Below are 15,227 nucleotides of genomic sequence, written 5' to 3'. Positions count from 1 at the left end.
CAATTACCTCTTATAAATATATTTAATCGAATCGAACTCGAGCAGTACCAATCATATTTCGAGTTTTTGTCACTATTTGGTGACTCTATTCGAGTTTTCTAGCCAAACTCGAGTCTATCGAATTATTTAATTACGAGCGAGTTTCAAACTTGAAATTAAAGACTCGGTCAAACTCGAGCCCCGAAATTTTTAGTCGAATTCGAGCCGAATCTGGCAATGTTCAGCTTAACTTGCCTCGGTTACATCCCTCGCGGAGGTTAAGGAAAAGAGGATGGCTATGTTTGGGAAGAGAAGAGAGGGCGAGATGATGTTGGATTTGATGGAATTGCTAACTTCTTTTTTTTAAGGAATTTTCTAACTTCGATTTTTTAAGGATTTTTTTTACTCCCTCCGTCCCATAATACTTTTCCCACTTTTCTTTTAAAGAAGTTCAAATACTTTTTGTTATACGTCAAAATTTACACAGCAGATAACATTTGACAAAAGGATTATGGGCTTGACATATGGGCATGAAGATGTACGGTCCATGGACTTTCGGGCTGGTTAAAGTGAATAAGGTGGTTAAAAAAGGAGAAATGGATAAAGATGGGGAAAGAGTCACGAAACCGAGCGCATTACCAGGAGGAAATATTCAAAATATTTGCTACACATGTGGAGGAACTGTTGAGCAAGAATAGGGGAGTTGGAGTGATTGACGTAGTGGCTAGGTTGTGGACTCTAGTAAATCACATGTATATAAACAGTAGTTAATAAGCTGAAGACCACACATTGAAATCATTTCTATTACTACACACCACCAAAATCAACCTGTATTCACACGCTTGTAACTATTTATTTAGTGGAGTTATTTTTTGGCTGGGTAACCAACCCCACCCGCGGTTTTTACCTCAATTCGGGGTTTTCCGCCTCACCAAATTCTCGTCTTGTTTTATTTACATTATTGTTCATATTAATTCACTTAGCACTCACCCGTAAAAAATTTGGTTGAAACAATTTGGCACCGTCTGTGGGAAGTGTGCTAAGATCGAGTTGATTTGACAATGACCACCGACAGCTCACGACCGGAGTCGTCACAACCACTAACCGACGCTGAAAAGAACAAACAGCTGGAAGAGGCAATGAAGAAAATGCAAGCGACAATCGATTCCCTACAGAAAGAGGTCACGGCACTACATAAAGACAAGAGCATTGGACACACCAGGTCGACCAGCAGGCCAAATAAGACCTTGCAGAGCGTAGCACGTCGTCTTGAAATAAATGATGGTGCAGACGAGGCACCACCAGAAGAGGACGCTGAAAATGATCAACCTCCACCCGAAGACGATGAGGAGGAGGACATGCATGGTCGACATGATGAAAGACGTGACGACGACAAGGACGACAGACAGGACGACGATCGGGATGAACACCACGACGGCCGTGAAAGACGGAGGTCGAGGCATAGGTCGTCAAGGTCACGTGACAAGGTCCCAGAGTTAGTCAAGAAGGAGCTCAAAGAGTTCCGAGAGATGATTTAACGAATCCCAGGAGTGCCCAAACCTCTGGGGAAGGCAACCCCTACAAGCTACGCCGGCTCATCTTTTACTGATGACATTGCACTTGTCGACATACCAAAGCATTTTGCAGTCCGCTATATGAAGTCGTATGATGGGTCGACGGACCCTCTGGAGCACCTCGCCCAGTATAAGCAACGAATGTTTACCGTACCGATCACGAGAGATTTGAGGGAGGCCTGTATGTGCAAAGGCTTTGGTTCAACATTGGCAGGTCCAGCCCTACAATGGTTCGTTAATCTACCCAATGGTTCGTTTGAGAAGACGACCAACGATCTCTATAGAATAGTCCAACGACACAGGGAGCCGTTGAGAGACTACTTGATGAGGTTTAACAGAGAAAAAGTGATAATCACAAATTGCGACATCCCTACGGCTATAGAAGCCTTCAGACGAGGATTGGAGAGGGATTCACCGTTGTATGATGAACTGACAAAGTACCCCTGTAGGATAATGGAGGATGTGCAGGCCAAGGCCATGGCACTAGTCAAATTGGAAGAGGACAAACGGGAGCACGACGAGGAGTACTACCGTCCGAGTAGAAAGATCACGACGGCTAGAATAAGAGATTACAAACCATACGACAGGACATCATCTAGTGTTGAAGACGGTTCAAAACACCATGGACACGACAACAAGGAAATTCACTGACACCTGCAAAGGCCCTTATCTTATAGACGTAGTGGTCAGACGAGGAGCATATCAATTGTCCATAATGGACGGATCACAAGTACCAAAGACTTGGAATGCTTTTCATTTAAAGGCATATCACGTGTAATGTGCCTTACTATATTTTCCTTTCTATTCTAGATGTCATGTTTGAATAAGTAAATTAGGATGATTGTTTTTTGCTTGGCCTTTCGCCACTTAGGATTTGCTTGATGTTTGCAAATAATTACCATATATGCTCCAGTTGGTTTATTTAATGAAATATGCTCATACTTTTGTCTAATATTCCGCATGTGCTATAATATGTATGCCTTAACATACACTTGTTTTGATTCGTTGATATGCCATATAATTTCTGCTTATGTTACACTCGTTGACTTGCATAATTTTTGCTATTGTTGTGTTAAATTACTTGTGCTTAGATTCACTTATCACATATTTTATGGGTTGATCACCCTTCACGATTAATCGACGCTTTCGCAATATGTAATATTATACCGACACGTCAAAATATTTAAGTATCGCAATAAAATGACACATGACATTAATCAGTCCTCGACTTCTACAACTACAATTACGAGCTAAGTTTCAAGAGGGATTTTGGCCTTTTAACTAGCCTACGAATGCATGCATCAACGTTTGAAAATTATATATTTGTCGAATACATATACCACATGCATCAAAGTTTAAAACTAAATCTGTCGACTACAATTACGTATATTGCGAGTTTAAATACATCGACGTATTTAAGATACATGTCGATGGAAACTCACAACCCTTGGTCGAGCACATTATACATGAATTTTAGCATACATTTTTACATGTTATCACTTACACGTGTCATGACATAGACTACATGTCACACATTACAATTACAAGTGACATATAGGGTTACAAACAACATATCACGTTATGATGACGACACATCATTGTCTATAAGTTACATATCATGGACCGAAGACATACTATAAAACACTTTACGTGTTAGTACATTATATTACAATCACTCCAAATTAAGGGGTCGCATGAACCAATTTCAAGCCATGGACGCATAGGAGTATGATGTCGAAAATGACAAATATGTGACATCTTGCACATGTCAAAAATATCTATAAGTGGCTTTACAAATATAATGCAAAGCAACGTCACAACTTGGCATGTTAATACTACGGGGCTGTCCGAGGGGTTGACTAGGGCTGTCTGACAGGTTGGCTGGGGCTGTCCAACGGGTAGGCTGGGCTGAAAAAACACGTCGCTCAACACACATAATGGATGTCTACAATACTCATTCTTAACACATTATGAAAGCCATCTATGAGTAAGGGTTTTGGAACTACATCGACACGTCCAACATTACAACATTTCATGAGACTGCCATACGAGTCGATCAACTTGTCCATATGTAGCCGACGCCTTCAATCTACAACACGTGATAGTGTGAGAAGATGACGACTTACATGTATCACATTGTTCAAAGGTGCACAAAATTTTTGAGAGGTATTTGTCAAGATAACCTCAAGCGAACGGGCAAGCGGAATCAAGCAACAAGATCATCATTAATAAATCTATAGAAGGGGCTGACGACATGTAAGGGATGTTGGGCTGAGGAATTTCCATGGGTCTTGTGGTCCGACGGGACAACGCTAAAGATGTCGACAGGACACACCCATATAGTCTTGTCCATGGAACTGAAGTTGTCCTGATGCCAAAAGTCATGACATCGACGGCAAGATATGGGTTGCAAACATATGACGAGAGGAAGCACTAGCACATGACATGGACATAGTGGATGAACTAAGAGAAATGGCGAAGATACGGATGGAGTCGTACCGACATAGTGTAGCAGACGCCTACGACAAACATGTTCGTGTCAAGACATTTAACGTTGGCGACTTGATCTTGCGGAAAGTGTTTTCAGAATACTATGGACATGACGGCCGACAAGTTTGCTGACACATGGGAGGGGTCCTACCTTCTTGACGCTATAGTTGGACGCAGAGCATATCAGTTGTCAACCTTGGATGGAACTCAGATACACACGCTAAAGTCAAACAGAGAAACAATTCGTATGATTTGGGGAGATTTCATTAATTAATTAAATTAATTAATAAAATCTGGGGCTATTGTTATACGTCAAAATTTACACAGCAGATAACATATGACAAAAGGATTATGGGCTTGACATATGGGCTTGAAGATGTACGGTCCATGGACTTTCGGGCTGGTTAAAGTAAATAAGGTGGTTAAAAAAGGAGAAATGGATAAAGATGGGGAAAGAGTCACGAAACCGAGCACATTACCAGGAGGAAATATTCAAAATATTTGCTACACATGTGGATGAACTGTTGAGCAAGATAGGGGAGGTGGAGTGATTGACGTAGTGGCTAGGTTGTGGACTCTAGTAAATCACATGTATATAAACAGTAGTTGATAAGCTGAACACCACACATTGAAATCATTTCTATTACTACACACCACCAAAATCAACCTGTATTCACACGCTTGTAACTATTTATTTATTGGAGTTATTTTTTGGCTGGGTAACCAACCCCACCCGCGGTTTTTACCTCAATTCGGGGTTTTCCGCGTCACCAAATTCTCGTCTTGTTTTATTTATGTTATTGTTCAAATTAATTCAGTTAGCACTCACCCGTACAAAATTTGGTTAAAACACTTTTCTCATTTCTATTTTGGGCCACTAAATATAATTATTTTATATACATACAACGGGTCAATTTTACACAGCTATTAAAAAAAATACGTACATCATCCCCACCTACCCCATTAATCATTCATCACCTACTCTCGTTTCTCCCTTTATTCTGTTTCTTGTTCATTTCTTCGAGCCTCTTTTTTTGACAAAATCTCTTCGAGCATTATCCCCTTTTAATCATCAGAAATATGAGTATTCACTATGGATTTTCAGACTCAGATAATGAATCCGCTAATACAGTAAATTATACGTGGATTTTAATCATCTGATGCTTTATTAAGATTGAAAGGAAATGTATAATCCATTTCCAAACAAACAGAGAAAATAAAGTTTTCAGTTTAAAGGTGTTTGATGCTTGATGTTGCTGCTGAGATTTTCAGTTTGGTTGTAAAATTTGGTTTTATAAGTGTGAGAAAATTTGGTTGTATAAAATTTAGCCTAGTTTGTGCATATGTAATCCTGAATTCTGATTGGTTTAAATTTATCCCTGCATTCTAATTGGTTTACTGCATCAGTGGTGGATTATGCATATATTTGAGCTGATGTTAGCACCAGTTAAGCATTTTTGTAATCATTGTATGAGAATAGAAGTCAATGGTAGTTACTTTGCTAGTTACTCACGGTGTGATCACCAAAAACCTGTGTCATTCATGTAATGGGAAAAGTATAAAGATACAAAGAGAGTAACTTTTTAACTAACTTGAAGTTGTATTTGGTTGCTATTAATCTTAGCCCCACATGACACTCAATTTTCAACATTTACAACTTACAACTTATTATACAATTGGATGTTATTTTTAACAGATTCTTTTAGAGTTTCATTTATGTTTGTCACCAGTTGCAAATATGGTTACAAATGCAACATCCGTACTTTTATAATAAAAAAAATCTGAAAATAGTATTTTTGCGAATATTTATTATTTTTGTAAAAAAATTCTAGATTTGGATATTTGTGAAAAACTCTTATTTAAATAATCTAATTTATGAATAATTTGAGAATGATTTATAAGCTCAATCTCTTTTTATATCTTTTGTGAAAATGATAACATTACTAGATGGTAAATGGGTGCGCAAATCATTTTCAAATTAGCAGTACTAAGTTTTCATAGTGAATAAAAATAGGTGCGCAAATCATTTTCAAATTAGTGGTACTAAGTTTTCATAATGAATAAAAATGCATGCCAAGATTTATTAATTTTAAAAAATATATCCTTATAACTGTAACAAATAAATTATTTTGATGTCACCAATTTTTTTATAATATTATATATCAAAATATTAATAATACAATACAAATTTGAATCGAACATAATAGATATAATTGAGTATAATTAACGAATTATTTATAAATTAAATATGCTATTTTCTAATAATGCTTAGTTGATACTCCTTCCTTTAGAATATAATAATTTTTTTGACTTTCTTCACGTATGTTTAAGAATTTTAACCACATATCTATTGGCAATATTTTTAATTTTTTTTGTGATTGAAAATATGATACTTATTTTTTGAAATTAAAAATATGATACTAATATTCTTTTCCAAGAAAAAAATAAATTTTAGAAAATAATTTTAAATATGCGGTCAAAACTCTTAAAAATAGATGAAAAAAATTAAGAGACTATTAAATTTTAAGATGAGAGTATTACGTATTCAACTCATTATGTCAACTATGGGTGTGTGACGATTAAAAATTAAATGAAGGAAAAAGTTGGGTTTCCAAACTTCCGGCGATTTTATGTTTTGACCATGCTAATTTATGGAAACGGGGTGAATCGGCTAAATTTCATAACGTGGAACTTCAATGATGTGTACATCCCCTTTTCATGCAACCACGATAAAATGGCCAACTTCTTTCTCGGGATATTATTATTGACTGATATATTATATGAGACAAAATGTAAATTTGGAGAAGAAATAAACTTTAAGAACAAATTAAAAAAAAAAACTGTGGTCCTGCAAATGCTGCAATATGGCATCAGGCATGGAATCACATGGGGGTGTTACGACTGAATTAAAACTAAGCCCAGTGGGCTGGGTCTGTGTCTACTGGGCTTGGATAGTTGCAGCAAAGGGTCAGGTTTTTAGGAAAGAGGCGCTCGTTCTTGCTCTAAGAGCAAATACAATGCAAACAACCTCCAAAGTTATTTACTTCCTGCACATCACTGAAAAATTATTTATAGTTTATACTTTCATTCATAAAGAGAAAAATTTAAAAATAGCAAGGGGAAGTATGTTTTTTAATCAACTTAAATTATGTGCAAAAAGTCAAAATAACCGTTATCCAAATTGAACAACAAATGTTAACAACTTCAAAAACAACTCTTCACTCCAGTGGGGGACAATTATGCCACACAAGCAAACAACTTTGCAAACACCTGCGTTATAGATGCTCTAGTGAGGTGAAGGGTGCGAACTTTGTTTATACAGCTCCAGGGTTTAAAAAATGAGTGGCTTCATGCTTGTAGCTAGTTTAGGCGCGCCCATAGGGTGTTGATCCTATGAACATGATTTACAGGTATAGTCATAAAGACAACCCCTCTAGAGATACGAAGATCACCCCTTCGGAGATATGAAGACCTAGGCATCCCGGAGCCCATCCAGTATGGTTTATGATCCTCAATCATGTATTCTACTGGTTTGTCCTTGTGCAGGAGTTTGAGGTGATCACGATTGTTGTTGAAGGCCTTCCGGAGTGGTATGAAGAACGGTCACATGTCTGGATCCTGTACTCCGGTGAGTTAGCTTCATTGGGGCATTGAGACAATCGTATATTCTAGTTGTTTAGAGGGAGATCTTATCATGTACTCTAGTGAGTACCCTCACCCGGGGGGGGGGGGGGGTAAGGGCTCGTCTTACATCTCAAAGATGATGACGGCTCTACCGGACGACTCCGTCCATGATACGAAAAGTAGCGGTTAGTGTAATCTTCAATTGTTAGGGATAATGTCGTAGATACGTTTGGAGCGTAGATCGTCTGTTGGCGGGATTCGTGGTGATTGATTAAAACTAGGACCTCTATTAGACATCCAATTCGTAAAATATCTCAAGATAAACATCCGAAGTATGAATTAGATATTGTATTTTCGCCTGGATCCTACGGCGGATTTCGAAAACTTTGAATTTTCACGTTTTAAATTATTATTTTCATTGTATTTTATGCCTCGAAACCCAACAATAAATAATACTCTACAATTTTTTCACTACTTGACACGCATATTAAGACTCCTATAAAATATAGTTCCTAACTTATTTTTGAGATGTTCTTTTTGTGTATAAAAATTTAAACATCAAATTTTCATTCAAAAGAAAGAAGATTAAAAAATAAGTTACGGAACTACGTTTTCTAGGAGCATTAGAATGTGTGCCAAACTCTCGTCCCCCAACATAAATTATTTAGAGGGACAGAGGGAGTAACATTTTTCCCAATGTTGATATCTTCAATTATTAACAAGCTTCCAGATACTGATGAATTGGAAAATCTTGATCATCATCTTTCTAGATAATCAGATTCTTATGAGTTCCCAACATTGTTGATGTCATTCATCAAATCCTGATCAAATTCCATATCAATTCGTAAGGATCATTGATCAATATTTTTAACAAGATCAAAGGCGTACCTGAAAAGAGTAATAGGAATGGAAAAAAAGGTATTAACAAAGAGAATAACTTGAGGATTATTCCTAATACACCTTGGAAAAGATGCCATAAATTTGGAAATTAAAATCATCTTGCCCTAAACTGTAAGTAGCCTCTTAGTAAGTAGCTAGAGTCTGAATTCGCAAAAACTCTCAAAATTCAGTATAGACCACAAATCCTTGTTATCATTTTGGTAGTATATAGCATTCCATCTGTATGTGTAGTGAATATCATGATTGTTATTATTATGACTATTATTTTCTTCAGTCTGGTATTAATAAAGATCATAAACAAAAGGTATTAACATGTTATAGACTCTAAGATTAGAGCAACTATTTCTATTTATGATAAATCTAAGTGAGCGGTTGAAATTATGATTACAAATGCTGGAAATAAAGGAACCAATCTGTATGTGTAGTATATAAAGGAACCAATCTGTATGTAAAGGAACCAATCCCTTGTTATCATTGTGGTATTATATAGCATTCAATCTGTATGTTTAATGAATATCATGATTGTTACTATGACTATTATTTTCTTCAATCTGGAATTAGTAAAGATCATAAGAAAAAGGTATTAATATGTTATAGACTCTAAGATTAGAGCAACTATTTCTATTTATGATAAATCGAAGTGAGCAGTTAAAATTATAATTACAAATGCTGGAAATAAAGGAACCAATCAATGTTTGAATCCCAAATATTTCTAACCAGTTGTTGCTTGTCTACAAGAAAGTAGGAGGAAGAATATCCTAGTGTTGGAAAATGGATTTTCAGGACACATGACGGAAAAAAATCCACGCTGACAAGTTTTGGAGCAAGAACTAGTCATGTTGTATCCTTTGAAGATGGAAACAAGGGAGAAACAATGGATTATAGATCAATTGTTCTTGGGAATGTCATCATTGAGAATGTAGTATTAGTTGAAGAGATGAAGCACACTTTGCTGAACCTGAGTATCAGTCAACTAAGTGATAGAGGTTATCATACAACTTTTGATCATAAGAAGTGCATTGTCACCGCCGTCAAGGATCGTGAATTTCTCTGATTACAATGAGTCATGATAACATCTATGAAACCAGTTTGGAGGATACTATGAAGGAAAAAATAACATGTCACTTTATCAATGCATCGAGTGAAGAAAGCTGAAAGTGGCACAAGAAGCTCTCGAATCTGAATTTGAAGAAGATGAATTATTAGGGAAACACAACATGGTGAGATGAATGCCGCAACTAAACTTTATGCAACAAGGACTTTGTGATGCTTGTCAATTTGGAAAATAGATAAGACCGTTATTCAAAAGCAAGCCACAAAATTCTTTAACCTAACCATTTCATATATTACATCTTGATATGTTTGGTCCAGTGAACATAATATCTATCAATTAGAAGAAGTATGCTCCTGTGATTGTGGGTGACTATAAAAGATTCACTTGGACTTTCTTTTTGGGTTAAATGGTGTTTTGACACTCAACTGACCGAAATCTTGCAATTGGTTCATCGAACTTAAAAAAAATATTCTCTCACATCATTATACTCTTAAAAGCATTCATTCAGGTCACTAAATGTTACACTCCGTTAAAAATTTGACGGAAAGTTGATTAAGTTTAGTGACTTGGCTTGTATAAATCCATTGTAGCATGTATGGTCACTTGAAATGACTCTATGATAACTCAACTGGCTTGAAACTTGCAATCTGGTCATCGAACTGATGAAACATTCATTTAAGTTATTGACCATTACATCCATTAAAAACTATAAAAAAAACTGAACCGCAGAGCTCTACAACGACATCAAGTGCTCTCCCACAACACCTCTTTACAACAAAATACGCACATTATAATCAATGATTTCACTTACAAAAACTTCATTCGTTGTTGTATTTGCTTCATTTGTTAATAAGTTTTGAAAATTTTAAGAGAGAAAAAAAAGTGTTACAAGATAGCTCTTCGTTCGTTGTTTTTTTCCCAGTTTTTAACGGATATTATGATCAATCAATGACTTAAATGAAAGTAATTGAAATTTATGACTCGATTGCAAGTTTGTACTCAATTGAGTGAGCAATATAAGCTTGAGCTGACTGTACATGCCACGATAAATGTATTCAAGTCAAGTCACCAAACTTAGTTAGGTTTCCGTCAAATTTTTAATGAAGTGTAACCGTGAGCCGAACAAAATTTTTTTAATGTACGATAATAGGACTTAATTTTTTTTTCAATTGCATGATCTAATTATAAATTTCCGGTCACCGAGTGACCAAAACGATATTAGAAAGTCTGGTGGACGGTAAGGTGGACGGAGAGTATTATTTTCCAGCAGGCTAATCTTTTATTACTAAAATATATTATGAAACCTCCCTAGTCCCTACCGGCAGCTTGTATGGTGTTTGTATATGAACTTATATAATGATCTAGTGGTGCAACAGTTTGACATTTTTTGATTTGAATATCGTTTGACAATTTGGGATCTTGTTAGGCTTGGTTGCCGTTGATCCCTTTTGTCCATTACTAATATTTCCAATATCCGGCGGAAGGACTGCTAAGGGCCTCTCTAGAATATTAGATAAATCAAAATGATTAACAGGAATATTATAAAATAAAAGTAGGGGTGAGCAAAACCAAACCGGAACCGAAAAACCGAACCGAACCGTATAAATTCGGTTCAGTTCGGTCCTAAATTTCTGAAAATTCAAACTTCAGTTTTCAGTCTATTCAGTTCGGCCGAATGCTCACCCCTAAATAAAAATACTGATTATTTAAAATTTATTAAATTTTCAAAAGAATGATATAATAATTTAGATAAACATATATTATTGTAATTTCCAAGTTATAAATATATATATGTAGAGGTGAAATTGAGCCATAAATGACCAGAAAGATGACATGGATGTATTAGTTAACAGTTATAAGGATCAAATACAGATAATTATAATTATAATCAAAAGAATTTTGTTCAAAAAATAGACGCATATTTTGTACTGTCTGAGTGTCAATTAAGTGAACAAGCAGATTTTTTTTCTGAAATATCTTTCCGGTTGGAGATGCATATACACATATTTTGTACTATCTGAGTGTCAATTAAGTGAACAAACAGACTATTTTGTGAAATATCTTTCCGGTTGGAGATGCTCAGTATATTGTGAGAGCTTTTCCGATACTATTCGATAGATTGGTTAGCTAAAATATTATATAATAATAATTATTTATATTATATATGATAAAAAATGATTTTTCTCTACTACAATTAGCTATAATTGTTAATTATATATCATAACTAATATTTTATTATGACTATCGGAGTGAGATAAGTTGGAGATGTAATAAATGTAAGAAATTAATATAAAATTCTAGGAGATGAAGTGGACATTTATAGATAATATTAACGGACTAACTAATATAGAAAATCAAGTCATATTGGTTAAAAAATTTAGTACCAATGAATAATGACGGGGAAGATAATTATATATATTGGGTAGTGATGTGAAGTATCGACTACTCCTATGTTGTTCTATATTTTTATATGAAATTTTGGCTTTTGGCACACACATTTCAGTGTAATGATCTATTAATAAAAATTACTAGTATTATTTTTGACTGATTTTTTTAGTGAATTAAAATTTTGATTATATAGTTTTGTTCGAAAAAATGTTTAAAAAATAATAATTTTAACAATCTCGTCAAAACATTAAAAATGTGTGTCAAAAGTCAAAACGATAAAAAATAGATGGAGTACAATGTACTAACAGAAGAATATTATGTAATGGACTAAATTAACAAGATCGCTCACGCTTTGTTGGCTATATATTCTGACGGACTAAGGTAACCAGCTACATTAGTATCTTGTCGATTGCGGGGTCTCTTTCGCCATATAAGGCACTCACGCTTCATTTAGTCGGCATCTACTTTGGGCGCAATGGCGAACACCGATTCACTTGTAACACCAACCACCAGAAGGTGAGTGCAAACTATGAAGTTTTAATTATTTTCAGACTTAAACAAAGGCGTGTTCTGCTGTCCGTTTTCAATAAACAAAAATTGATAATTATATGTTGCATATAGGTTGGAGGGCAAGGTAGCCCTGATTACCGGAGGTTCTAGCGGCATTGGCGAATGCACCGCGAGGATCTTCGTCCAGCACGGAGCAAAGGTTGTCATTGCCGACATTCAAGATGACCTTGGCCACACTGTTGTCGAAGCACTTGGAAACTCAAACTCTTTGTATGTTCATTGTGACGTAACAAACGAAGAACATATTCAGCATGCTATTGACAAAACAATTTCCACTTATAAAAAACTCGATATCATGTTCAACAACGCGGGGGTCCCCGGTCCTAACAAACCTCGTATTCTCGACAACCTCAAGTCTGATTTTGAAGATGTTCTCGCTGTCAATGTGACAGGCGTGTTCCTGGGAATGAAGCACGCGGCTCGTGTGATGGTCCCGGCTCGAAGTGGCTGCATAATAACCACTTCTAGCTTATGCTCGAATCTCGGTGGTGCGGCATCGCATGCCTACACGGCCTCAAAGCATGCTGTTTTGGGACTCACCAGGAACTTGGCCGTTGAGCTCGGGCAATTCGGAATACGAGTCAATTGTGTGTCCCCCTACGGGGTTGCCACACCGTTGGCGAAGAACGCTGTGGGGGTCGAGAGAAATGAAGATTTCGAATATATCATGAATTCGGTAGCCAATTTAAAGGGTGCGACTCTTCGGACAGACGATGTGGCGAATGCAGCTCTGTTTCTGGCGAGCGACGAGGCCAAGTACATAAGCGGGCAGAATCTTTTTATTGATGGGGCATTTGGGATTGTGAATTCAGCTTTTAAGATATTTGAGTATCCTGCCGATCAGTCCTAGTTACAAAGTCCTGAATCTGTCTACACCTGAATTTATGCTTTTACCAGTTGTATACAGTGGCGGAGGGAGATAGGTGCATGTGGGGGCACGGGACCCCACTAGGTTTTATAGTTTTTTAATATATTTATATATAATATATATACATACATAAATATAGCAGTTGATTTTGGTAAAAGGGGCTTTCTTTTTTAGTCTTTAGAATTGAGAGAACCTGACTCTCGGGATAAAAACACAAAACAGAGAGGGTGTCAAAAGAGAATGGGAGTCCGGGAGATTTAGTGGGTGTTTGGCTTCTCGGTTTATAAGTTAGAAACACTTATTCGTACAGTTTGTGTAAAAAGTCAAGAAGCACTTATAAAAAGCTAGGAATGCTAGCTTTTGTTTCAGGATTTCTACTTATTTCCCAAACACTTTAATCACTTATAAGTCTTATCTGGTTTCTAACTTCTACTCCACTTATTTATTTTAAGCAATAAGTAATTATTTTAAACTCACCCAAACGGCCCCTTAGAGTGGAGTCCTGAGGAGATTCATAATCACTGGCTTCATCCGATCTTCTTCTGGGCTTTATAAACTATTACAGTATCTATTATAATGTCTTAGAAATTTTTTTTGCCCCCCCTAAAGTTTATGGCTGGCTCCGCCACTGGTTGTATATCTATCAGATTGCCGCTCCTGCTAGCTGTGTATATTCGATGAATAATAAATTGTCCTTTTCATAATTAATTTTTTATGTACAAAGATGATTAAATTATCTTCGATGGTAAACGTTCGGCATACATAGATATAGGTGGTGTTTAATTGGCCGGACATTATAAGCCAATTTCTAGGTTTATAAATTATAACCACTTATTTGTACTGTTTGTGTAAAAAGTCAAGAAGCACTCAAAAGAAGTTAGGATTACTAGCTTTTGTTTCAGGACTTCTGCTTATTTCCCAAACAGTTTAACCACTTATAAGTCTTAAGTTATTTCTGACTTCTACTTCACTTTTTTATTTTAAGCAAAAAGCACTTATTTTAAGTTTACCCAAACGGCCCATACACTTCTAGGATTCTATGTCTACCATTAATATAGGTGGCAGTCAACTCTCATATATCACGTTCTTTTTTAAAAAAAATAGTTTTTCATTTTATATTCAAGACTTTGTTTTTTAATCAAAATATAATGCGATACTATTTGACTAGAATATTTAAATTCAAGTTTTATTAATTAATGTGGTGTTATGAATTAAAATGGTATATGATACTCCCTCCGCCCCCCTCATTTGTTTACATTGGGGGACGGGGGCTCGGCACGCATTCTAATGCTCTCGTAAAACGTAGTTCGGTAAATTATTTTGAACTTTTTTTTCTTCTGTATAAAAATTTGATGTTTAAATTTTTATAAAAAAAGAAAAAATTTAAAAATAAGCTATAGAACTATGTTTTATATGCGCATTAAAATGCGTGTCGAGCAGTGTGAAAAAACTGTAAACAAATGAGGGGGACAGAGGGAGTATATGGTTAATGTACATTGTAATATACTTTTTATGTCCCATTTAATTGTATACCTTTTTTTTCACTACTCGACACGCACTTCAATTCTCTTATAAAATAAAGTTCAATTACTTATTTTTTTTAAAAAAAATTTCTGAATAAAAATATAACATTCAAATTTTTATTCAGAAAAAAAAAATCTTAAAAATAAGTTATATAACTATATTTTGCCGGAGCATTAAAGTCCGTGCCGCGTCTCCGTCCCCCAATATATATAACTCAAGGGAGTAAGCAAATATAATTCAAAATTAATTTTTCCTT

General features: G+C 35.7%; 2 protein-coding genes across 2 annotated transcripts; both read left to right on the top strand.

Moving 5' to 3' along the window:
• The first annotated feature begins 1,040 nt into the window (after positions 1–1,040).
• On the top strand, positions 1,041–1,517 carry LOC108194560 (uncharacterized). The gene has a single exon (XM_017361519.1). It carries the CDS (start codon positions 1,041–1,043, stop codon positions 1,515–1,517), a length of 477 nt encoding a protein of 158 aa, XP_017217008.1.
• Positions 1,518–12,367: 10,850 nt separating this feature from the next.
• Positions 12,368–14,328, top strand: LOC108195676 (secoisolariciresinol dehydrogenase). The gene is made up of 2 exons (XM_017362654.2): positions 12,368–12,525; positions 12,631–14,328. Exons 1-2 carry the CDS (start codon positions 12,485–12,487, stop codon positions 13,427–13,429), a joined length of 840 nt encoding a protein of 279 aa, XP_017218143.1. The 5' UTR covers positions 12,368–12,484; the 3' UTR covers positions 13,430–14,328.
• Positions 14,329–15,227: the final 899 nt, after the last annotated feature.

Source organism: Daucus carota, chromosome 7 (genome assembly GCF_001625215.2).
Source record: "Daucus carota subsp. sativus chromosome 7, DH1 v3.0, whole genome shotgun sequence".
Lineage (NCBI taxonomy): Eukaryota > Viridiplantae > Streptophyta > Magnoliopsida > Apiales > Apiaceae > Daucus > Daucus carota.
Note: the sequence above shows the minus strand (reverse complement) of the source record. Positions and strands in the feature narration are given on the sequence as shown.